This window comes from Helicoverpa armigera, chromosome 5 (assembly GCF_030705265.1).
Source record: "Helicoverpa armigera isolate CAAS_96S chromosome 5, ASM3070526v1, whole genome shotgun sequence".
In the NCBI taxonomy this organism is placed as follows: Eukaryota; Metazoa; Arthropoda; class Insecta; order Lepidoptera; family Noctuidae; genus Helicoverpa; species Helicoverpa armigera.
This window is the reverse complement of record NC_087124.1, coordinates 2,806,646-2,834,350: the sequence shown is the minus strand read 5'-3', so window position 1 is coordinate 2,834,350 and position 27,705 is coordinate 2,806,646. Positions and strand designations below refer to the sequence as shown.

At 36.6% G+C, this 27,705-nt stretch overlaps 1 protein-coding gene across 4 annotated transcripts in view; it reads right to left on the bottom strand.

The window, feature by feature from the left end:
- LOC110376590 (adenylyl cyclase 78C) overlaps positions 1 to 27,705 on the bottom strand; it is a 135,124-nt gene that overhangs the window by 17,969 nt on the left and 89,450 nt on the right. For all 4 annotated transcript variants that reach the window (XM_064034918.1, XM_064034919.1, XM_064034917.1 and 1 more), the window contains exons 2-3: positions 19,376 to 19,431; positions 11,601 to 11,686 (exon numbers count right to left, since the gene is read on the bottom strand). In XM_064034918.1, the coding sequence (XP_063890988.1) occupies positions 11,601 to 11,686; positions 19,376 to 19,403 (114 nt within the window). In that variant the 5' untranslated portion in view covers positions 19,404 to 19,431. The remainder of the gene's footprint in view (positions 1 to 11,600; positions 11,687 to 19,375; positions 19,432 to 27,705) is intronic.

Sequence of the window (27,705 nt, the reverse complement as noted above, 5' to 3'; positions counted from 1 at the left end):
TTAAAAATGTTTAGCAGCTATAATATTCATCGAATAATATTTAAAAAAAATAATATATAAATATTTTAAAATAAAAAAGGGTAGGTTTCTTTACTTCTGTAAGGATCGAAGCAAAAAGTGTAAATCATACACCTTCTTCTTTCTAAAGCAATCGGGTAAAAACCGTGAGCGGTGTAATATTGAAAATGTGTTACTTTAGACCTCCTATCTATTTTGTTATTTCACAGACTTCTTAGACATCTTCAAGAGCCCTCTGCGCTCTGGGTGCGTTATAAAATGAAGCCTCATTTGAATCAGTTTTTAATTTATTAGGTTCCTAATTTCGAAGATGTAGACCACAAAAAGTGACAGAAACCCTTCAGATTCCGACTAAAAAGTACAACATATTGCAACTAACGTGAAAAATAACATAGGTTCAACAAAGTTAGTATACTCTTAGTTTCCAGTCGAGTAAGCGGCCAAGCCAATTGCGATGCACTCGGTCGACTGACGCCCGCACACAAACAACTATGTGCAACCGCACTCATTCAGAAGTAATTGCATTTGCCAATACATTTTTTGGACCTTTTATTAAGAGGTCTTTGACTTTTTACAGTATTAATATCGAGATAAATAAATATCGGGACACCTACCACACAAAGTCGGTTAGCCAAGTAAGTGGTAAGCTATTTATTAGCTTGTGTTATGGTTGCTAACACAACTGATAAACTACAATTACTTTGCGTTCATATGCATACTAATAAAAACATATTGTAACACCTAGACCTAATAGACCTATAGAACGAAGTCGTAATTTACCAATACTGTTTTTGGCCTTTTACTACAGGTCTATGACTTTTCAAGGTCTCTGTTACTCTCTAAATTAATCTTAATAAAGCCTTAAACGCTCAAATTAATTCTACTGTCATCTGAGGGTAAGTAATTGTAACAAATTGCCGTATTTGCAATCGTTGAGGTCCTAAACTTCTGAAACAAATCTTAATGTCAATTTATAAGCGTTATTAATGTGTCTGCAATTCTTAGATAACGAAATATAAAGAATATTTATTTTTTGTACTCTTAGCTTCAACTTCATTTTATGCATTGACATTCATACAATTTTCATTCAACGTTACGATAAATAATAATTTTAACAATTAAACACAATTGTTTTTCTATTGTTTTATAATAGGTGACATTCAAGAGGTTAATAGGTAAATTAAAATAATGAACAGTAAGATCAAGGCCATAACCTGAAGCCACAAACATACGTGGTCACAAAAAAATGATTCAGTTGGAGTTTTCCACGTTCGCATCACGCCACCGAAGTCACTATCAGGCCGACCTAGTTGTCATACGTAACTAGTTAACTCTGCCAACAGGAAAAGCTGGTTTTCTCCCACTTTTCCCTGCGATTTGCAAGTTGTTTACGACGTTATGCGGAAGAGAATCGAGGACTTTTTGAACATCTGCCAAAACCGTTTGCTTATCGCGATGACTTCGAGTTTTCTAAACTGCTTAACAAAAATGTGGACGTTATTTGATTATCTGTTCTAATATTATAAAGCTGAAGAGTTTGTTTATTTGTTTTGCTTGAACACGCTAATCTCCTTGGATAGCGAAGAAGTCTGTAGGCTACTTTTTATCTGGTAGTTCCTCAAGTAGTTCCCAATGACGCGAGTGAAATCGCTGGCAGAAGCCAATTTCAGAATATTACTATCACCTAGATATATTCATTTCGATCACGATCAAAGGACCAAAATCCTACTAAGGATTTTTAGACTTGTATTTTCCCTTTTTCATTCGTGTTTGTCGTGACCTAAAGCCACAATTTGTGTTGCCCTATTTAAGGGTTCATGTACTTGGTACATAAATTCAGTTAACTGAACAATTTGGTTGAGGCCGGTCTTCCCGGGTGACGTCATATAGTTTGTCGGAAATTAAGGATCCTTGCGGTTCAAATGAAGGGAGGAAATGTACCTGGGTTTATTGCTCCTCGGAGAATGGTAAATGAAAAGGTTTTGTAAAATGTTATTTGTATACTAGGTCCTGTCAGCGGTGTGACCAGCTACTACACGAATCTAGTCAAAAAGTAGCCTGCATGTTATTCTGATTTTCGAGTAGGCTATTACAGACGAGATTACTCAAAATCAGATCAGCATTTTTCGCGAGAAAAAGTGTTACTCATACACTTGCTACCTTTATAATATTAGTGAAAGAATTTGTAAAGATTATAATAATATTTAGTCATATTTTATTGTCCTTCCAACAGTGGCGACGATAAATCATCCCTTCTTATAAAGAAGGGATGATTTCAGTATTTTAAACGTATAACGTTTAAAATATTAACATTTTAATCCATTATTTTTTTATTAACGATGCAATAACGTATTGAGTATTGAGTAACGATGTTTAAAAGAATTGCTGCCGAAGGCGCATACCACTTTTTTACAAGGTTAAGTAATATTCCAGTATGTGATGGAAGTTTTCACAGCATTGACATGACAAATGTTTTACAACAATGTTTCTATTTCTGTTTGTTTGTTACTGCAGTTTGGCCTAACGACTATTTAATGATTCATAAAGAGTTTTATACGTGCTGATGTTGCCAGTTACGTAAAATGGCTAATCGTTTTGTAGATGCATTTTTAAAAGGCATTTTCGTATGAAAAAAAGAATATTTAACTTAAAAAGTAATTTAATTTGAGGGTATATATTTTTTTGAAAAATTTAAGTAGTTCTAAGCAAAGAAGCGATAAGTGATGCAAACTTAATTATTTTAGATTATCTAAAGTTGCTTTTAAGTTTTTTAGGGTTCCGTAGCCAAAATGGCAAAAACGGAACCCTTATAGTTTCGTCATGTCCGTCTGTCCGTCTGTCCGTCTGTCCGTCTGTCACAGCCGATTTACTCGGAAACTATAAGTACTACAGTGATGAAATTTGATGGGAATATGTGTTGTATGAACCGCTACAAAAATATGACACTAAATAGTAAAAAAAAGAATTGGGGGTGGGGCCCCCCATACATGTAACTGAGGGATGAAATTTTTTTTTTCGATGTACATACCCGTGTGGGGTATCAATGGAAAGGTCTTTTAAAATGATATAAAGTTTTCTAAAAAACATTTTTCTTAAAGTGAACGGTTTTTGAGATATCAGCTCTCAAAGTCGTAAAAAGTATGTCCCCCCCCCTCTATTTTTATAACTACGGGGTATAAAATTCTAAAAAAAATAGAGGTGATGCATGCTAATTAACTCTTTCAACGATTTTTGGTTTGATCAAAGTATCTCTTATAGTTTTTGAGATAGGTTGATTTAACTGTAATTTACGGAACCCTTCGTGCACGAGTCCGACTCGCACTTGGCCGGTTTTTTTATCTACATAATGACTTAATTAATCTAAAAATATAAAAGTTTTAAACAGCGTCTAATCTAACACAAAAAAAACCGGCCAAGTGCGAGTCGGACTCGCGCACGAAGGGTTCCGTACCAGAGCAAAAATCACGTTTGTTGAATGGGATCCCCCCAAAATACTTATTTTATTCCAGTTTTCAGTATTTTTTGTTAGCGGCAACAGAAATACATCATCTGTGAAAATGTCAACTCTCTAACTATCACGGTTCATGAGATAAAGCCTGGTGTCAGACGGACAGACAGAGGAGCGAAAACAATAGGGTCCCGTTTTACCCTTTGGAACCCTAAAACACAGACTGTTTATAAAAATTCCAAATACATTTTTCTTTTCTACGTCTTATTTGCGAGCGATGTTGACTTTGGATTGTACCCTATGCAAATATAAAACGATTTGATGTCTGAAGCAATTTCTTTAAGAAGCTTATAGCCCTATAATAATCTTAGACGGTATATCAATTTGTATCGACAAAGATTTATATCGGTAAATAAAATCGGCTTAAATATAATGTTTTGTAAATCACTTTTTGCTCTAGTACTTTCTTACAAAAACGTAGTATTCAAGTTTCAGATTGACGATAATCTTGTATTTTTGCGTTGAAATTCTTTCACTGTGGGGAAGCTAAAATCCTCGAGTAACATAGGCTGTAGGTACTTTATTCGGGTACGGAAAGAAGTTACCCCCGGAACGCGGGTTTAACTGTGAGAAAACAGCTAGTATTTTATATGAGCATGTCTCCTTGTAATGAAAGATTGTTATAGGGTTTCTCACGATAGATTTCACGTTTTTATAAACTCGCATTATTTTATCGTAAAATTTAATCGCAATCTACAAAGCATCTAACATATTTTTACTGTAAAATCAATAACAAATAAAAAACTAAGCTATCAAGGTCAAAACCCCATAAACATTGCCCTTCGTGCAAACATAACGTAGTCGGAACAAAAGCTATGTGTTATTAGTTCTGCGAAGATAAGTACGTACGGGAAAATAGGGGAAACTCGCAAACAAGCGAAACGACGCACAAACATACAAGCCATTATTTTAAATATACGAACTATTCGTATCTGTCGCATGGCAAAGAATACTTAAGTATTATAACATCGTTATTTTTTATGATAATTTCGCTTTTTTAGTTCAAGGTTAAAAAAGGATAGGCTGCGGGATCGTTCGAAAGAGTTACTGCGGCCCTGGTACATGGATGGCTTAAGAAGGAACATGATGAGTTTTAGTCTATAGAACTCTGGCACTCCCTCGCGCTGCACCCACAGTGTTAGAAAACAACGACAAAAATATTCTATCAAACAAAAGCCAGACAAAAACAAATAAAAAAAATACTGTTACCAAGTGTCGATATTGAGATATGCTCTCAGACAATACTTCGTCTGCCTGAATAATAATAAATCGAGGACTATTTATTCGATGTCTATGGACGATTGGTGCCAACGCCTCTAAGGACCAGTTATATCGTCTTACATCGTCTGAATTCAAACATGGCGGCTCTAGTTACAACGAACCACTTACGCAGGTTTCTCGAGAACCCTTAGATTTACTTGGAATATTCACATTATAAACAAGGTCCTTAAAAAGGTCAAAATCTTCGAGTGCTTTCGTACATGTGCCTGAATATTTGTAGCTATATTATTGTAAGCTAGCTTCCACCCACGGTTTCACGCGATTCCTGAGGAAACTTCTTCCCGCAACCGGATAAAAAGTGGCCAAAATGTTATTCTGATGTATAAGCTAAATACTGCCATGTTTCAGTAGTTTTTGTGTGAAAGAAGAACAAACATACTTTTACATTTATAATACCTATTAGTAAGGGTGTTCGACGATCAATAGATACCTGAGGAAGTGAGGACCAACATACACACCTTCGATCTTCACCCATACATGCTAATTCTCAACAGACACAACACTTGACCTACTTCACAACCTATCATCGGCCTCGCCAATCTAAATCAGAAGACTTAATTCTCAGTTGTTTTGGCGAAACAGTCCAATTATAACTGAAGCTTGGATAAGTCAGAAGTTCTGACGTGGTCTGATTACGTCAGTAATCCTCTTAGTTAGCGAAAGAATAGAGATTTGTTTGGCGCGAATCCTTTCAATAATGGTCCTAATCTTTGGCGATGCTGTTAATGGGATTAAACTGAGTTGTTCATTTTGACCGACCGCGACTGTTGCAAGAATTTATGGATTTCAAACAAATATGGGGAAAACTCGTGCCATAGCTAGTTGACTTTGGTTTAGTTACATAGGTTAGGTTAACTTGTCCTGTCTTGTTGTGAAATGCATTAAGCTTGTCAACGGCTTTCTTATTACAACTGTTGAAACCCCATACAAATCAGTTCATTTGTTAACGGTGCAATAGACAAGAAGACACAGCGGTCATACTTACAACCCCTCCTTTTTGCGTCGAGGTTAAAACTGGTCATTTAGACACCATATTTTACAATTCATAATTTTAAAAACTCATTTTTTAATAGCAGAAGGCATTAAGACGCTTTTGTTTGATTTATATTATCCAGTAACTTGTCAGTCGCAAGCCGTGCATGAAAAATGACGTTGCAATTAATGCTTGAACTGCTAAAGTTTGCGAAAACTACAGCTGCTCTCTAAAGCTTAGTATTAGCTTGTCTTTTAATATTAAAACGACATATTTTTTATATAATTTCAAAGCAAGCACAAAGTGTTGTGTTATCACAATGGAGTCGCGTTTTAATCCCACTCATGAAGTTTGGAGAGGGCTTATCGTCTCTTTACAAAATTATTTTTGGTCCGTATCTTGTGGCGACACAAACTTAAAAGAAACACGGTTTAAAATTTCTCATATTATCCATGCTTCTATTCGTTGGAATATGTCTATATGTAAATTAACGTGTAATAAAAGCGTCGAACACACTAGACACTAGAAACTGTGGAACTTTGTAGACCCTAGTTTACATACAAAGACTATAAAAATGTCGATCATCAGAATAGACGATCCCTTATTAAATCGAACGGCAAATAGAACGCCCCTCGGTCTGTTGACCCTTTGCTTTAACAAACCAGGCCAGACTGCACAATAGGGCTGCCAACTTATCGATAAACTAGCTTCGATCATCAGTGCTTAGAAACTTTAGTCTGCTTTTTTCGAACTTTTTCGAAATCATCATCAGTATGAAGATGGGTGGAAGTGCGCAAATCATCATTTATTTGGCCGATATTATCATCATATCCCGAGTCTTTTCACAACTATGTTGAGGTCGGCTTCCAGTATGACCAAATACGCACCAGTTTTTTACATGGAGTGACTGCCTATCTGACCTTCTTAAAGCAGTTACCTAAGCAACCCGATACTCCTTGGTAAGACTAGTTGTCAGTTGTTTTTTTTTTCAAATTCGTAGGTATTAAAGATTCCAAAATGATATGAAAATCCGTCTCGAAGGTTCTGATTGATGAATAAAATACTACGATACTACAGATCTTAGAACTGGACTTTGTGTAACAAGTTTCGAGTTCTTGAGCTTAGACTTTAGCGTTCCTAGAGTTTAAATGAAGACACTTCTCTAAGTTTAAATTATGCTTTAAATACATTATTATGACAGGCGCTTAAATGTGTACCTACCTATATAGGTTCTCTTAAAGGAAACTACTGAACCGATTTCAAAAATTCTTTCACTTTTGCAAAGCACTCTTCCCGAGTAATATTAGCTATATTTTATCCCGGTGCGGGCAGTAGTTCCGACGGGACGTAAGTGAAACCGCGGGAAAACGGCTAGTAACAAATAAAGTTAAAAAAAATACCGTAAAGATAGAACAATAAATTAAATCGCAATAAAAACTATTGAGCTGAAATAGTTCTCGTTTTAGGTCAGGAAAATAACTTGAACAGATTAATGTACCATTTAAAACATTTGTCGGTGTGTCCAGAGACAAAAATAAGTGAGTAATGGCGCCGACGGGTCTCGACGCTCATTTGTCTCATGGCGATTGTACACAAAGTTTTGTTTAAATACTTTTAAAAGCATGAGTTCGCGGATAGTTTGTCACAAATATTTACTCCCACTGAAGGCGAGATAGTGTACTTTTATTCGAAGTTTTAGTACTAACAGTTTGAGACCAGAGTGCATAAAGTTTTTGTTTTATTTTCGTAAACAAAATATGTATACAGCTAATATTTATCAGCTATTTACGAGCATCTAAGTTTTTGTTTTATTGGTTTTTGCAATCTTCGTGTTTGCAGATTAATCAAAATATTATCGACCTTGATTTTATGTGTACTTAGTTTATGACTTGGTACCTACCGAAATGCTTAATGGCTTAATTTCTACAACCCCATGATCAACAATGGAAGCAAATAGTAAGTTTCTTTCAAACGTTTTGTGTCGGTGCGGCAACCATGCGGGGCGTCTCGGTACCGCAACCGCTAGACAAGTCACATCGCGCGTTTTGTATGAAAACAAGTGAACGTCTGTGCGCCGGACGACAAACGCATTGTTACCACACCGCAGCCCGACATGAAACGATGAATTTGAAAGAACCATTGAGAACAAAATGACTAGCGGAGATGCCATAACGCAAAATCGCCTAAGAAAGTAGCGCGTTACTAGCTTTGCTCTTACACACCTTCTACGCAATAAGACTATTATTTTCAAACTAAAATCGCCAATCAATTAAGTTTTGATTTGATAAGGAAGCCGAATGTCTCGTTATTTTTAGCAACTGATCACTCCTACCGTACGTTGTTCGACCTATGAGAAGGCGCCTGACCTGCCTTACCTATTGCATCTCTGTTACCTTTCCTTCCTTGTGGAAAGAAACCTAAAAACAAATGAAAAACGGGACGCTGCCAGCCCTACGCGTTTCAGAATATGTACAAATAAAGTGACAAGTATATACGAGTATACTGACGCAAGTAAACTCACTAAGTAAGCTGTTACCCTGCCCTTGGGCTATATTTTAAAACTATGGGTAAACAAATTGGAAATGAAAATGATGAATCTGCTTCGATAGTTTTCAGTTACGTTAAATGGAAATTATCGCTCCGAAAATGCGTTTGTGCAGCGCATATAGTTGGAAAAGACATTTAGAAAGACTAAACTGGAAATAAATAATAGAATTCTAACATGGACATGGAGCATGGTGGGTTTTGACACTCCCTCATTCTACAACACAACGAGAAGGGCCATTTGATGGCCATAAAAAAAAAGTTCAGGGGAGTCTAATAATACTGAAAGTTCCAGTTTTGAAAACAGCTCATATCTCACGAACTTACTTATCACTTAGGTACAACACTGTCATGTAACAAACGAAATAGCCAATAGCCAGGCTATCAGACTAAAAGCGTGTCGCAGCTCTATTTAACGGCCGACCGGCCACTTTGTAACAGTAGCCCGTAAATCCTGAGTTATGAGTGTTTTCGTACTGAGTGAACTTTGTTTCCTACACTGAACAAACACTGTAGTGGACAATTTCGTCATGATGCTCTCCTACTCGAGTTTGTATCACAAATTGTCGTGTAGGTACAATATAAAGCGACAGACAGAATGCTTAGTTATTTGAATGTGGAATGTCGCAAACCTGGTGCTGTTACAACGATAGATTTTCCGTTCGGTATTTTTACGCGCGACGCATTCCGAGTGACAAAAACTGTCGCGTATCATTCGAACGCATAACTATTTGTTAATTGTTGACGAAGAAAAAATATATAGCACCATAATACTGTTATACATTACATATAATAATGTTATCACTGTTAAGCTATACACTAAAAAGCACGTCGTAAGAACTCAAGACATTCTACGTATTCAATCCCCACAGACTGAGTAAATGAATTTGTATAGAATAACCTGTAATTGAATACAAGTCTAAGGAATTTCAATTACTTCAACGTTTTCAATGTGTAATAATAATATTATGTAACGTCGTACCGTTATTTAATAACATCTATGTCGTTACAATGTATATGAAAATTATTTCACTATTAGCAACTAAATAGCATGCAAAATTACTAAGGCAAATTATTTTAGTCCCTATTATAGTAGAGCTCCTTGTAATTTACCTCTTACTAGGAAATACCTGTTTACCACAAAACCTATTTCAGCCACTAAACCGTTTTACTATGTCCCAGATTGAAGGGTGTTAAGGTGCGTTTTGGAAGCGAGCTATCGACTGAATGAAAGTGCAATCGCCGTCATTTATCGATCGATGTCCTGCAGTCGCTGCACGTGCTGGCAGTTGAGGTGCAGCCGACAGTTCGTTTCCGAAACGTACCTTTACAGTGTTACGTGCATAACGTCATGTTTTCATTAATTTTTCATAACGTCTACGTGAACAGTCTCAGGAAAGATTTGCTTTCCTCTTACAATTCAGGATGATGAAATCATATTTATTAGGCTACTATGTATCTACTATTATGTCACTTCCATTCCATTCCGCGTGTGTAACTTATAGAAGGATGTTCAGTACATTTAATAAGTAGCGTATGTAGTATTGCAAAGGTTACGATCTCCATAAGCTGACAGTATTAAGTTAATATAATAATGTAAGATGTGAATAAGTCAACGGCGGATCCAGGGGGTAGGTCACAAGGTCATGACCCCCCCCTGGGCCAGGTTCAGGACCTAAGAGGACCAATAATTGAAATTGTTAAACACGATGTTTTATGTTTTTGTTATAAGTATAAAAAAAAATTATTCCGAGTGAATAGGTAGATATGTATAGACCTACATAGTTACAGGTAGAGTAGTTTTGCTGAAGAATTCGTGCTCGCAACGCTCGCTCTCTATTCTTTATTTACTCTTTATCCGTACCCAAAAGGAGGAAACGGGGCCCTGTTACTTAGAATCCGCTGACCGGGTTGTCTACATTACATGCTGTATCTCATGCAGGGCCGTCTTAACCTATGGTGCAGGGTGTATTCGCACAACCCGATATGAATGCCTCGATATCAGGGGCGCCGCGGGACGCCCCACCACAGGAAATTTCGAAAAAATTACACCCGTTCAATAAGGAAGTTCCACATTGTATCATGATACTGACAAAAAAGTCGCCTTCGCTTTGTTGGATTCATCATTTTGATTATTTTTAACTTTTAACATCCTCCAACTACGTGAAAAAATTCTAGCTCGCTACGCTCGCGAGTAAATGACTATTACTCGCGATTTAGTCTGTACTGTATTTCTGATTGTTTATTATTTTTATTGACGCACCGAATCAACGAACACAAATGGCACTCGCTCTAATCACGGTTCCTTTTTATTTGTACGAAATTCACAATCTGATTTTGAGTCTTCAAACAAATAATTTAAAAAAGTTCGCGGTCGCTGCGTTCGCGGCTACTTGTTTCTTTACAATGTACTTATTCAGGTGCTTTTGTGTCGTAGGCTCAAAAAATTTCGCGCTGGCTTCCCTCGCGCAATATTATGTATGCCTTGCCTTGATAACTTCATAAGTCAAATGTACCAAAAAAAAAATATGAATGGAGTCCTCAAAAACAAAACAGTTTGCGCTTCCGACTGCTTGTTACTTTACAGCGCTTTTTAAAACTTATGAACTATGTCCCAAAATTAAAAAATTTGCGCGCTCGCTTCGCTCGCGCTAATTTTTACAATTACGTGCTGTCTTGATTTTCATTACTTAAATCTGGCCAACAGTTTGAGCCTACAATGATTTGGAAACATTTTTTTCCAAAAAAGTGACTTTCGTTCGTCGTTTAAAAAATCGTTCTTGTATTTGTGCAGTATATTTGTTATACAGCAAGAAAGCGTTTTCATCTACTTTTAGTCCTCGAACTGAATAAAAATTTTCGCGCTCGCTTCGCTCGCGCTTTTTTCAATTTCGCGTCTGGTTATGTCCAAGAAATCGCGTTCGCTCAGCTCGGACCATTTTCTACATAAAAACACTTTTTTAACCTTAGTCCTCGACCTGAACAAAAATTTTCGCGCTCGCTTCGCTCGCGCTTTTTTGTTGGCGCGTGTATGTAGTATTAATGCGAGAACTTGCGCTCACACTGCTCGGGCCATTTTCTACACGAAAACACTTTTCTTAACATTCGTAAAAAATTCGAGCTCGCTACGATCGCGCTTATTGTACTTATACTACTACTTTTAATATTTAAAGAAGTATACGCTACAATATAATATTTTTTGTGACTTGACCACGACTGTGTGACCCCCCCCCTGGCGCCGAAGCTGGATCCGCCCTTGGAATAAGTGTGACTCACATTGCCCGTAGTCCAGGTGTGGTGGTGCTCATCCTCCTCGCCCACTCCTGAGGGCAGCTCCACCATCGTTTCCAGCCAGTTGTGACCTGTACATAAATGTAAAGATTTAATTGCTTAAAACTCTACTATACGATATATTGTAAAATGTTCTTGCAGTTACGTAACTGAAGGAGATTCCGAATAGTTTGAAAACTGGCTATATTTTTGTGTAGGTATTTGAAGCACGCTGAAAACTTGTCCTAAAAATTTATATGCTTCCCCGATTTACTTCTCAGAAATGCCTTTCATACAGTTCACTAGTTCAGATAGAGGTATTCTTTACAAAAACTATTTAGATTAGACAACCAACTTACTAAATGAGTAAAAAGTAAATTCTAAATCCGATTCCTACTTTATTGTTATGATTATTTAATTTAACCTACTTATTTGGGATTAATTGATTTGCACAAACGTCAGTTCTTCAAAGTAACCTACTTAAAAATAATTATTTTTTGGAAACCCCAATTAATTACAGGAAAAACCCATTAAAAGGTATATTGATATTAAACAATGCATATTATTATGTTGCAGCGATATTGTGGTTAAACCGATGTTTATCCATTATCCATGTGTAATATATTGAAACAATAATAAATAACATAATATTATTATCAAAATCTGTACCTACCAAAAATACTGTTGGCGATACACTAAATTTTATATTTTTTCTCCACACAAAACTTAAATAAAACAAGCTTTTAAAAACAGGCACCAAATATTTGAAAAGAGTTCGAACAAAAAGTTTTATTTTTAAATTATTGTCTCGAAAACTCTACTGTGCCAGTCATTAAAAAAAGTTTTGTTGCAAAAACTTTAGTCTCATCAGCCAGTACCAGTAGTCAGGTAGCCCTAGTTCTTGGCTCTGATCGCTCATACATATGCAAAGCGAAGCGTGGGACGGACAGCTATTCTTGTTAGCTCCATTCACACTTCAACTAAAATAGTGTTGGGAAAGTTACGCGTTCCCGGGAGGCTAAAAAAGTTTGTAGTGACTTTTGGAAATGGAATTATTTTGGGAAGAGGATGTTGTGTGAAATGTTCGTATATGTAAATGATCTGGAAATATTTCGTAAGTCGGTGTAAGTACATCAAATGTGAATTGTCAAACTTTCCAATAATGTGAATTATAAAGCAGTAAATGTTGATACAATTTTACCTACTTAGCTGGTGTACTTTCTTTGCAATGAAATGAAATAAGAAATAGAGCAGTTGTAGCTATGTAGATTCTTCTAGGAAGTAAGCGCATGACAAACTGTTGTGTAGATGGAATATTTTAAACGCTGAGCTAGTGCTGTGCAAATGTCTTTGATCCCGGGATGTCCCGGTTTATGTAATTTATATGCTCTCGAGGCGTTCAGTCCGTGTAACCGCGGGGTTTCACAAATAGGTAAGTGAATCCCAAAGACGTACACGACTTAGTACCACGAATTCAATTGTTTTTTTCCGTATCTTTTCCCTGCTTATGTTTGCATTCTTTTGAAATAAAATCACAGTGTATTGCAAAAATGCTTTTAAAAATAATACTTTGTTTTTTATTAATATTGTTGTTGACAGGTGATCGTTCTTTTAATTTATGTCTAAAGGGACAAGACATATGGACAAAACTAGAAGACGTGTGTATTTTATAGCAAACCTCCAGTTTTCTTAAATAGCGTATTGCTAAGCTAGCTTAGTTTTCATTACTTAGGCCTCTTCTGTATGAACACAGGCGAGAACAATGACTGTTATTAAAACACCATAATCTTCAGCATATTATTCAATTTATCGAATGACAGATCTTTTACGTATTCTTCATCCTGAATAAAAAAATATTGGGATTCCAACTGCTGTCGCATCACTATTATCGACATTTCAGAAGAGCCACAGATACCGATCAAGATTCGATCGTAGTTAAGATTTATACAGTCCGGGCTCAACGAAATGTATGCAAAAATATTCACTTGTTATTTATAATCTGATGACGCAGAACAAATAATAATGGATCCCGCAAATATCGATGTTTTATCGTAATCGCGTGACCTTCGGTACTGCCCTACATTCTTAAAAGCACATGTCGGCGCGTGGGAATATTCAAAGCCATAATGTTTGACCTTACATACCTTTGTATGTGGACGACTCAATAACAACGGCAATAGTTTACTGCGAAGTTTAAAAATAGAAGCGCAATTGACGTTTCGAAATGTCAAACTTATGACGGGTAATTGAACTGAATGTTGTTTGAATTGAGATTTCAGCGCTTTTCTTGTAATTACACCTTATGATGATAATTCAAGGATGCACTTTCTCTGCCCTGCCAATGAGATTATTGGAATTAAAAAACTAGAGTACAATAATTGGTTTTAAGAAATAACAAAATAATATGATCGATAAGACTGTACAACATAGTACCTTTGTCTTACAACCACAAAAAGTTCTAACTACAAAAAAAAAAGAAAAAGAAAAGGCGCCAGCGTTCTCATTTCAAACAATCTTCAGCCATTCTCTGTGGCAGACACAGAACATTTTACGTTCGTAATCTCATTTAGCAATGAAATCCAGTGAGTTGATTTCTTTGATTAATTATTATGTATTCAGCTCGGAGTTTGGAACACAAATACTGAAAGGGGTGAAGGGTGAAGCTTAGTTAGTTAGACTCGACTGCGAGTATTTTTGGTTGATTTACGCGTCTTCGAATTATTCGGCGTACCTAGTAATTACCCAAGTTTAGTGGTGATGAGTAAGTAGATTTTGATTTAATTATATTCTTCTTGGAGGTTTTAAAATAAAAGTGAAATACTTTAATTTTCAATATTTGATTTTATTTAATGTGCCGTGTTGTTTAAAACACTTGAGAAAATATTGCACTTTTTACTACCACCATTTGATTTGTGACACCGTGTTTGTTAACCAAAACCAAATTTTCTAAAATTCTTAATAATATTTCTAAGTGACTCGTAATCTCATTTGGAGCAGGATTTTATTCTCTCTTCCACCTCAATAGAAAACAATTTAGAGAGGAAGTTGAAAAACTCCATCTTTATTAATGAGCGGAGTTTCTCAGAAACTTATTCTTTATCAGCTTCAGATATTAATGATAATTTCATAACTTTCTAAACTACAATTATAATTTAGCTCAATTTCATAAACAGGCACAAAATATTTTTTGGTTTAGTCAAAAATAATGGTATTTATTAAAATTTTATACTAATGTTAACTGTTTGTCCGCGATTCATAATTCAGAAAAAAATAAAACCGTTTTTTGACTAATAAGCTCCGAAAGCGCAACTTTTCATTTCTGTTAAGCCAATAATAAAATTGTTTTAACATGTGCCAACAATTAACAAAGAACCTTCGAGAACTATCAATAACGTACCACTTAGTAACTCAGTGTGACACGTAAGCAACTTGCTCCAGTGTGGCCATTACACCGCGTCGCTATCTCCCACTAACTTAGTTATCGGGGAGTCCGCTCCTATTTACGCTGGTCACACTGGGAAGTAGGCGAGAGTGCTGACTCGCCATTTGTATTGTTTGAAAATGGAAGGTGGAGTTTTTTTTGTTCTTTTTTTATGGTGTTAGTTTACTGGTCATGTTTTTGTATACTAAACGAGGTTTTAAGGTGTCATAATATCTCTATTATGGTGTGTTTAAACCTAACCATCCCGGTCTGCCGAACTGATGGTCCCGGGATCGATTCCCGGTACGGTTAACATTTCTGTGGTAAGCATGTTTGTTTGGTGTGGTCTGGGTATTTAAATGTAGTACAGCAGTTGTGCTACCACCCATAACACAAGCTTATCAATAGCTTGCCAAGGGGCTTAACGTCTGTTATTTAAAACAATGATCATCTCTGTTGCTTAGTTCCCTTTTATGACAATGTTTTTATGGAAGCAAATTAAATCTACTGCGGTAGAAAATTCGCACATGTATAATGTAGACACTTAGGTAGGTATATATAAGTGGACAAACTACAAACGGAAGCATATTTGTGAACAATCTGTAATCCCCCCAATTATAATAAATCTTGGACTTTGTTCGTCCATAAATCTGACAATCGTGGTAGTCCGAGACCAAAATAATATTGGCACAGTAACTATGATATATTTACGACGTTTGTCTGTTTATCCAATAAAACGCTGCGGTACGCTGCGACCACGCTGCGGGGATGTCGTAAAGAAAAATGATCAGCTGCTAATAATAAAGTTTTATCTAGACGACTATGCAGTTTTTATGACATAGTTCGAAAGTTTATCGCGACAAACTGGCTGGAATTTTGTTTTTAATTTTAAGAAAATTTTATGGTCCGCAGTTTTGTTGATATTGTTTGATATAAATATGTTTGATGGAAGGGAACACAAAAATTAAAATGCTGATGACGATAACATTCTCAACAGTTCATCTTTACTGAATTTATTCGCGATATTTTGAACTACTCGTTAGCCAAACACGTCATATTTCCATAGAACAAATATTTAACCATCGCTAAATTAATTAAAGCCTCATAATTAACCTGTTAATTATCTCATCTACGTGGACATTTTCATTGTTAATAATGAATAATTATGTAGTTTCTCTCGTGACATGTTAATAGTGGTAAAATGACATCATGAGGGTGCGTTTTGAATACTAGCAATCGACTGCAACTGCCGTACTCACTTGCAGCGATTAGGTACATGAAATCGGTTGATATCTGAGAGCGACTCACGTGACGGTTTTAGATCGGCAGCTGCAGTCGGCAGCTAGCTTTCAAAACGTACCTTAAACGTAGGGCTTCGAACTATCTTGGAGTAATCGTTACTGATCACATCTGAATATCTGAAAACATCACGCCACAAGTAAACAATAATGGTGTTCAAACCGATTGTAGGCTACACCGACCGACTGTTCTTTCTAAGAAGTCCAGCCAGCTGTGCAGGACATATTATAGTGCACAAGCAGTTGCGCAGATACTGGTGCAACACCTATTTATTCCTTCACTCTCATAGCCCCATGGGACGGCAATCCGACACGAATTAAAAATATTAAGTACATAATAATATGTGCTAATGCATGTAGCGACTGCTTACCGAAAGCAATTACTGGGTAGCCCAACACCACTTGATAAGGCTTGTGTGTTAATAAAAATATTTTCTGCGTATCTAATCTTAACTTTTGTTTATTACTTATTATAAAGCTGTTTACTTGCTTGTATGAACGCACTCAGGAAGTGCTGAGTCAATTTGAAATTCTTTCAGTCTTAGAGTCTTACGGGATGTGAGTGAGACCGTTGGCGGAAGTTAGGGTGCTGAATAGTTTCTCCTTTCCAGACTGAGATTAAAAAAAAAGGGTGTTGGGCTGATTTTAGGATAGATACGAATTGTATTGCCACTACGTAACTATTAGGACAAGAAAAAATGCAGCCAATGTACCAAAAATAACAATATCTGAATCGCCCATCCACACTTCATAATTCACATTGTTTTTGTACATTCTGTGCCTCGTGTTTTACATAATCCTATGATTAAGTTTTTGAAATACAGTACATAACACTTCAGTTATCAGTATCTAACTCATATTGAGTCAGCGTTTTCTACTGCGTGGGTTCTCATGCGCTTAATGTACCCATGGATACATAATCATATTGTTTCTTTTGTTATTTATCGACTTACACACTCATTTCAATATGATACTTGATATTAAAGGTCAAAGCTCTCCATGATGTAATTATGTATTAGTCAGAGAGATTCCAAAGAATTTTATGGTAAATCATTTATTAAAATGTTATTTTCCAAGTAATAGAATTTAAGATAAGAGGCGAACGGTTGTCATGGGCATGTTACAAGGTCGGATAAAACAATTCACAAAAAGACTTATGCTACGTGAATGTGGATGGATGTAGAGAGAGGAACATCGATAATAATAACAAAACCAAGCATTTAAAGTTAAATTACCACAATGGCTACAATAACTTTAAAATGGCCGTGCACATTTTAATGAATTATATCTAAAAACCACCGCAGGAACATAAGCTTTCATCTCTAAAAAAACTGCATCTACATCGGTTCAACCATTTAAGTGCTACGGTCCCAAAGACAGACACCCACCCACGCTCAGAAACATAGGTTTAAGACTCCTTTTTTTTGCATCGGGGTTAAAAAAAGAACCGCACTGCTCGTCATCAGTGCAGTCATGCAAAGTCTACACAAACTCAACACATCAAGGTACGAACAAGCTTCGCCTAAATGACTCGCAGACTATATTCGGCGTCCATATTTCGGTAGGATTCCGAACGAACAAATGTTGGTACAACAATGTTGGGCATGGTTCTGCATACAATTCGTGTTTGCTGGCTGCGTGACAAATTAGCATACGAGCTTGCAGTAATTGGGCTATGAATGACCGCTGTGATTCCTGATTTCTCATTAAGTGCGTCGCAATTTATGTTACATTGATTGCATAAAATTTTGGCCTGCTATGACTCCAAATGTGATTGTTGTCATAATTTATATTTTGTCTGACTATAAAACACACATATTTCATTTGTGTGTGATTAATTTTGTGTCAGGCACCGTTCAAACGTTTGTAGTAGTAAAATTAGAATTTGATTAGTTTTTAACGAGCTGAAAATTGATTTTTATTAGATAGAATCTTTTTACCAATAAATATTTTTGTCGCTTTTTATATTTAGGTACATAAAACATTCCATTCCGACATTGATAGAGAGGTGAATTCCCTTGCCAATGATCAAACACCATATTAGGTCAATATTAGGGTAATAAAAAAGCCATTATAACCATAAAAAGCCCAAACATTAAACACATTAAAACCTATTTATCGATAACTGTCTCATACGTGTGTTGTTCAAATAGCAATTAGCGCTCATCTTTTGTCTATGGCTCCGCCATTTTGGATTCCCGCGCGTACCTGAATGAAAGCCGAAATGGGGATCAAATGATATGAGGACTTAATTGCGTTGCTGAGGTATTTTCTATTTGTTTTTGCACGTAGCTTTGGCGAATTCTAAAAGAACAATTTTATTTATGTACTAAGATAGAATTATCCTGTTTTATTGTTCTGGGGCAAATATTAGGTAAGTACCTAATCAATCATTTGTGTTTTCCTTAATAGAAACAAAAATTCCAACATATTTATAAACTTAATAGGATTTCCTTTGATTTATGACGTTGTCTGTTGAGTCACGAAAATGTTCCTATTCAACTACATACCTATGTTATTAGATTTATTCTCACTCCTTTAAAATTGTTTTGTGAGTGACGGATGAGTACTTATTTACCATGCGTGATTTCTCAGTAGAAGCCCAGTACCTGGATTTATTAATGGGTATTAGTTATGGAACATACCAATCCTGCAAGGAGGTCAGATAGGTAGTCTCTCTATGTTAAACTTTGGTATTTGGCTGCATATGTTTAGACTGCAAGCTGACTTCAACATATTTGGGAAAAGGTTAGGCAGATGATGAATGGTTATGAACCTTCTATAACTCCTTATTCTAAATCTACAATTTAACATTTAAGTCTTAAATAAAAAGCAGTAATAACTCTTCAGAGGGAAAAATATGAAATAAATGCTAGAATTTAGTAGCATTTATTTCATATTTTTCCCTCGTGAAAAATGTCTTTAAAGAGCTTAGACACCAAAGCCGCTTTGTCAACGTCACATCTTTATAAGACAACCTTTCAAGATATAAAGGTGCATCTGTACTTTGTATCTTCCTGCACTAGTAAAAGGAGTATTCAGTTTGTTTGTATGTGTGTTACCTTGTTTCCGATTGTCTGGGGATGGCATGATGGGCGGGGCGCCCCTCACTTTATATCTGTAACAATTACAAAAGAAGGTTTTACTCAAAGCTTAATAACTGGCGCGCCATACTTCGGAAATTTCTGCCCGCATTGAAACTTTCGACAGTTTGACATTTTGACAGTTGACTTTGGAACATAAAATCCTTAAGTACTTCCTTACTTTTTTTAATTAGTGCGAAAGTATCTGTCTGTTTGTTCGGCGGTTACGCCAAACTACTGAACCGGTTTTAATGTTTAGTTTCTAAAGAGACAGTCTAAAACAAGCTCTACTGAAAAAAAAACTTGGATAAATGAAATTGATGAATAGGTTTAGATTGGAACTGAATTTATATAACTTTGTTAAGGCAAATGTAATCGCTAAAATGTATATAAAACAGCTTGTTACCTTACACATATAAACCGAACGTTTGGTGATATTATATTTAAACATTTACGAAGGAAAGCAGTAATTGTACGAGCTCCGCTTGGCGCGTGAATCGAGACTGACTTTTTCCAAGATGGTAAATATATTGCGTGTTACAAAATTATATTTTGATTAGATTTTTCGTCGTGCAACACAATGTAGGACATTGTATCTCTTCCAAGTTATTATGTAAGAATACTTATTAATTTTAATATTAAGTAGGTAGAGGTTCCATCAAAGAAAAGAAGCAAGTTTCACTACGAGGTACATTTTAACTAGGCCAGGCTTTTTTATTTTGTTTATGTCTAAAAAATCCACGGTTTTTCCATTACTTAAATCTTGATCCTGAAAAAGAAATGATAGATGAAAAGCTTTATTCAATTTTGGAACCAGTTCCATCATTAACCAACTCTTATTCAATTCTAATTAAAAAACAACTTCCTTTGCAACAGTACCTACATAGGTACCCATAGCTTTGCACCCCTATGCACAAACAATCCACAGCCATGAAGAGTGGGCGTTTTCTAATGATGCACATAATGACGCTTTTCTGACGTCTCCCGCCATTTAATGACACAATTCGCAATGGCGGCCGATGCATGTCATGAGCTTGTGACGTCACTATGCATTGTGCTTGCAAACGGCACGTCGCCGGTAACTGCGATTGACAGGCGCGTTGACAGAAATGAAATTAAAGTTTGGCTGTAGGAAATTGAATGGTTTCAACTGTTGCATTTGAAATGCGGTGATTTTTGAGGTTTTTGGATATGAATTTTGACTATATTGTAGTTTTTAGATGTTATTTTCATTGAAAATATATTACATTTGTAGAAAAATGTTTGATTTAAAGAAGCTGGTTGTGAATTTACTCAATCAAACGCTAATTAGGTATTATTTTTATAATTAACTTTGATATTAAAAAGAGATTGGTAGAAAATTAAGGCCATCATCAAAGGGATTACCACGTCTTACAAATAGTTGTCATCTAAAATTAGAACTAAGGTAAGTTAGAAGCTTCAAAACTTGCCTGATAAGATTAAGCTTGTCACACAAACATACATGTTTGCGTGTGACTGTTTGAGTGTGTGTGTGAAAGACAAGTTTCAAACTGTGTGTGTGCATGAGCCTGTTTGTGTGTGTGAGTGTGTATGAAACTCAAGTTACAAACTGTTGACAAAGTTGTAGCGAGTAACTCTGTGAGCACAAACTATCTAAGTTGAGCTTTACCAATATTGTGTTGAAGTGTTGGCGACGGTAATAGAGAGCCGTTTAAAGTCTTGTGTTGTTCGGAGTGGAGGGGATCGCTTTCTTTTCAAAATAAGGGAATAACTTTTGCAATTGGTTCAGTGTTCATTTTTGGTAGGAGACGTGAATATATTTAAAGTTTCGATTGAGTGATGTTAATAACTTCTCTGTCACATGATTTATATGTGAAAAACACCGATTGTTTAACTATTGTGTCTACATCGTGGACAGTGAAGTTGTTAAGATTAAAAAGCCAAGAGCTTTCCTGTATTTTTTTTACTTCATATAAACTCACTTTAAACCACTATTTCTAAACATAAACTTGTCTACCGTAAATTTAAATTCAGTTAGTGAGGGCAAGCTAACACGGTTAGGTTAGCGCTATGCACGGAATATGTCTTATTATGACAGTTAATTGTGTTACCTCTCCCCTTCGTCCTACGTGCGCGAGATAATAAGATGCGATGCGCTGCGAAAATATTAAATAGCTTTTGTTTTTACGAACGTATGTGCGACACGGTGTTGTTTTGAGTTCCATTTTTCATGAATTTGTAAAAGGGGGTGTGTTGGAAAGAGAAAAGAAAAAATATACGTCACGAAAAAATAGATCTTCTCACTCATTCCCTCGTTCTGTACTTCTTTCTTTCTCGTAAATAGCCGAACGTCAAAATACAGTTGGTATTAATAGAGAAAGTTGGATTCGGAGTTTCTTGCTATATTTCAAAGGATATTTAAAATCTCCATACCTTTATCCTACACGCTGGTGCAAAAAAAGTTAGCGTCTTAAATGGGTACTATTGCCACTAATAAAGAACATTTACTTTTGTAATTGCATTCTTGAGACTCCAACTTATCACCTAAATCTAGTCTGGAATCATATTTTTCTTCTATATCGTCTAGAGCTCTAAGATGACGTCACATTAAAAGCTAAACTTACTCTTTTTCTAATAAATCTTACTTGTATAGCGTTATTAATGGAGCAAACCCTTTTAGCGCTATAATTATTATGACACTGGCCCACTGGCCTGGCACACTACACTCGACCACTATCCCAAGAGGTACATTCATCATTGTTTATTATACTGATAAAGTAGACCTATTTTAGCCTGCTTTGTGGCGCGAAAAAGGTCTCTGTAGTTTTTTTCCCTGCTTAGAAAAATGGACCTCAAGATAATAGTTCCCACGTCTTTTTAGAGGACTTTTCATTTACTTTTTTCACGTATAAGACATTTATGTTGTAGTTATCAACATTTTTGTGAGTGACCCATTTTTTTGGTGTCGAGTGTAAAATTACGTTGTTTGGTAGAAGATTATCCTACTTGTCTGAGTCATTTGGTAGATATTATGTGTTATATTATACTTATAGACATTTTCCTTATATTAAGTACCTATTTATGTATGTATGTGATTCGAGTTACAGCTGTTTTTCATTCATCTGCATGTGAAAATAATCACGTACTGCCTTGTGCTTGTAATTTAATGAATATGTATTTACACGTTGCAAGAAATAATTTTGTATTATTATTCTTTGTTAGGACGTGACTTGTATGTAAGAATAGTCTTGATACTTGTGTCTAAAGTATGAATAAATAAAATGCAGTACAGAATTAATTAAAATAGTATGAGCTGAGAAAAAAGTGGTCTAAACGGTTATCATATTTTCAGATTAAGTATAATACTGAATACACAGCCTACCTGCACAAAAAACCGTATGAAGGTATATTTTTTTTTTATTTCCATATCGTAGCCAACAAACAGTTGCCTAGTACCAATGTTGAATAAATCAGATGCAATTAAGCGTCATATAGTCGTAGTGATGAATGTTGCAATCAACAAGTCGGCTAAACAACGCACCTACAGACGTGTGAATAGCGTTGTTCACTCAAAGGGCTCTTTGATTGAATGGCTATTTACCTAGTTGATTGCGACATATATATAAGTATACTAGCTTCCGCCCGCAGTTTCACCCGCCTCCCGAGATAACTGCTTCCCGTAGCTGGATGGTGACAAAAAGTATCCCATGTCCTTCTCCCAGGTCTAAGCTACCTTCCCTCTAATTTTTAGCCATTCACGCGTGATGGCGTGACCAAGGGACATAGGGAGTATAAATGTTTAAATGACAATGTATGTATATCACACCGACACAAAATGCTTACAAAAAAGGCAAAAATCTTTGTACAATTTTACCAGTCACATTTTCTCCTCGGAAAATTGTTACCGACCACAGCCCAAAACCCTCGGTTCGGAATCATTTAATCAAGTTAACTCGAGTGTACAAACTACATACAGGGACATGGAGGTTCGCATTGGATACCGAACTCTTTTCACTGAACATCCGAAGCAAGCCGGTGAAAATAGCTTTCCGTTTGAACGAACGAAAAACACGCAAATTAGGATATGGTGCGGGATTGAACGGAGATGGGAGCGGGTAAATAAATAAACCTTGTGATTTTTTTTCGGATGTTTTTATTAAGCGAATGTGTGTTTTTTCTGATGTTTGTAATAGTTAGAAAAATTGGTCGTGCTGTTAGGTATTTAAATAAATTAGAAAGTTATGCCCTTTGCATAACTTTCTAAGTGTTTGAGTGTATCCTCCTCACGCTTAAATTACAGAATAGCTTACCTACATATCAGAACGATACATAGGTATGCTACTTTTTATCCGTGTGCGGGAGGTAGTTCCCTCAAGATGCAAATGAAATCATGGGCCAGTATTGATATAAAGTAGAGATATTGATAATTTTGCAATCATATTATCATAAATAAACATAAACCAAACTTGTCGTATCGGATCACAGATTTTACCCGCCTTCGCTTCTCTACGACAGCACCTAGGTATACCAAGAATGGAATAAATCGTACCCTTAATATACGAAGATATTTCTTTGTAATAATTTATCGATATTCCCCATATCCTTAGGTTTGCGGTCGATTGCCTAAAAGGCACCCTTATGGGTTATTGCGTTAGCCTGTCAGTAGGCATCGTCTACCCAGACATACATAATTTAATATGATTACATTAAAGATTAGGGGAACCTAGACGGTTTATCGGTATTTTTGTCATCGTGAAATAGTGTGTTTTTAGGTCATAGGACATTTTTTTTTTTTTTTGCTTTTCCCCGTTCATGGGCTCAACGGGACCTTATTTATCTATGTTTCTCATTCATTCCAGTTCTCACTTGTATGCCTCTCGCACTTACATGCCTCATACTGTATCTTTCTTTCATTCATCATCTTTCTTTCTTAGCCGGGTGGGACTCCCGCTACTCTTCCTATGTATTGTTTTATTTTTCGGGGTAGTATTTATTGACACAATTGTGGTTTTATTGTTACAGTTTCATCGTTTACATATGTTTTTCGTTTACATTTTAATGTGCTTTACATTCCTTATTCTACGTTAGTCTATGTTTTACTTCCAAATTTATTGTTACAGAACAGTTACAGTTTAATTTCTCTTATAAATAATTTTTTGCTTTACAAATTAACTGCTAGGGTTGACTATTACTTTCATTTTTCTATTAACAATTTTTACTTTAGACAGTGCTAGTGTTTCTTTATGCTTATACTTATTTCTTAGGTCTACATTTTCGTTTCTTATTCTACGTGACAATTCTATCTTCATATAATATCTAAGTTTAACTATCCTAGCAGAGCTTGTTATGTTCTTACGGTGTTAGGTCTAAATTTACTTAAAGGCGATTAACAAACTTAACAACGATTTAGCTGTGTTTTCTTAATATTTATTTGAAGTAATTACTTAGAGATTTCTAAGTAATATTTAGGTATGAATTCTATTTCTGTTAGCTATTATAAATTTTACTTTTGCTTTTGTTGCATTGGTCGGTAACTTTATTCATTTCTCTTTGACTCATTAGTGTTTCTTTGCATTTTGTATCGTTTTCCGTGTCTTTTGTCAATAAGATATAGGTATATATACTATGTTATATATAGTTATTGCCAGTTCTTGTTGCGTATATGTTTCTTAAGCTTAGCTTGTTGTTTCTGTGCGTGTTCAGTGTTGATGTGTGTGTTATAGATATATCAATATATATTAATTATATACCTTTATATCTGTGTTTTGTGTGTTGTTTGTTGTGTATAGTGTTCCGCTGTGTGGTTGAGTCAAAGGTACGCTGTGTTCGTTCGAGCCAGGTAGTCCCATTTCTTCCGGATGGGGCATTCTGCACTAAATGCGTTGTGATCCGCCTTCTGCAATTTAGAGTGTGTGCAATTGCAGCACTGCGGTTCAATTCCGGCGGCGAAATCTGCGCATTTCTCGCGCAGGTGCGGGCCTCCACAGTGGCTACATCTGTCCACACTCTCAGTGCAGAATTTTCGGCCGTGACCGAAGGTTAGGCACTTTGTGCACTGGATGAGCGGAGACTGGTCCTCCACTCTGACCCGCTGGAGGTCTAGGTAGAGGGCTCCAGCTTCCGTCATTCTCTGCCATACCTTGGGCCTGACCTGGATCACAACATGCGTGGTTTTGGGATTTCTGGTCCTTTTCTTATACTTAATGTTGATTTGAGATTCTTCTTCTGGTAGGCCCATGAAGATTTCGGTGTTCTGCGCGTAAAGTGCTTTAACCATCTCGTCGTCTTCACTGTCCAAAAAGACATCTTTTAGGACGACGAGTGGGTCCTTATTCTTCATGGGCGCTACGATTAGTCCCTCTCCCCGGCTTTCTATCCTTTCTTTTATCCTGTTTTGTTCTTCTTCCGTATCACAGCCCAGTATGACAGTGCTGTTTTTGGCCTTACGCACTTTATTTATTTTGAGGCCAGTACCCTTGGCGTCGACCGCCTTTTTCACTCTGGCGAGCACCTGGTCGGCAGTCTCCAGATTGCCTTCGAGGGTTACCGCCAACGAGTGAAGAGCCGGTCGGCGCCCTGGTTTGGCCGCGACATTTGCGTACGTCCTCATGGTAGGCTGGTCATCGCTCCCACTTGCTGTTGTGACCTTTTCTAATTTTTCCCTGGTGACCACGACATCACTGGCAATATTGCCGATCAGATCCTGTAGAAGAGACTGTTTCTGCCCAATGACTTTGACTTCCTCGGTCAATTTTCCATTGGGAATTGCAGTCTCGTTGATCCGATCGATGATCTTGTCAATCATGTCAGAGCCTCGGTCGTTGTTGCCGTCGTTTAGCTCTACGAACCCGTGTTTTAGGCTGGTCTCTATTTCGGTTAGCCGAGTGGTCAATTTGGCCTCCACCTCTCCCAACCTATTTAAGATGTTTACTTCCCCGTCGGACGACAGCGTTTTGTTAGGCGTCCGTGTTTTAGGGGCCGCTGCTTCAAGACTTTGTATACGTCTGCTGAGCTCGAAGATAGCTCGGATACCCTTGTCTGATTGCACCTCCAGGAAATTCTTAATGTCTTTCCTCATGTGAGGGTAGTCATGTACTTTCGAGGGTATATCCTCGAAAGTCTTCATAATTTCCTGGAGGAGCTGTTCACTCGGTAGGGCAGCGTAGTTGTGTTGCTGCTTTTTGTAGAGGTCCATATTGTCGAGTGATCTCCTCTTTGTGTTTGGTCTTCTTATAAAAGTCTTTGCAGCGTCTTGCACTGTTGCGGTTGAAGCAGAGGGAGGGGGGGTGGCGGGATTTTGGCTAGCGCCAGATGTCGTTGGCGTACGATACATGCTGTGACGTAACTGTGAATGTTATGTCTGAATGGTGGGATCAGAACGGGGAATGTTGTCCGTGTCTTTAAATTATGTCCTGAATTGACTCTGTATAGGGGGGTCAATATCAGTGTGTAAAGTCAAAGCTGCTAATAGAATAATTCAAGGCTAATTCCGTGTTTTTGAAGTTATTGGGCGCGAGTTCGGGCTCAAACTATGTCGAATAGTTGTCCCAGACACAGTCCTGTCGTCAAAATAATTTTAAAACTATTTATTTCCTATTAATTAGGAAAAATCAATAAAAAATAAATATTTCAGGAACCGTTGAACATAAAAATCTGGAAAAACTGTAAAAAATGTGTTATTTTGATGGCTTTCTAATGAGATAAAAATACTGAATATTTTTGAAAATTTTCAGAATAAAGATTTAAAAAATGTGAAATTTTCAGAAAAAGTAGTAAAACTAAGCTATTTTGGGTCTTAAAAATCTAAGTTTATAACCTAAGTCTTCAGCGAAGTAGCGCGCAGCTGGAACCGGTGTAAAAAATTGGGGTTCTGCCTGAAGTTTTTGTTGTATCGGCTCCTGAAGTTGTCAACTTTGTTGGCGAATATCTTCGTTTTCAGGCTATGTAAAATTTTTCTGAAAACGTCAGGAGTCTTCAATGGTGACTCTTAAGATGTCCTATGAAAGCCAGCGTCCTACCACTTCTGCTTCTATGACCACGTGCCACGTGGTGAGGAAAAATTTTGTAGTATTTTCTTAATATCTTCGCAGTGGATGATCCAATTTTCAGCGGTGAGGAATCGTTGCACGCGCCTTGTTGTGCCCAATAATATTGACAAGTAATATCGGGGGGTCATCGATCTAGTTTTGCAAATAACTCACAAAAACTGTCTCCAATAGCACGTGTTTTTAAGTTTTTCACTAAGAAAATTTTTGTTTGACTTTTCCGGCTAAAGCACTTTACTCCATCACATGCGTTGCACAAAACCGCGTCTTTTGGTGTATTAC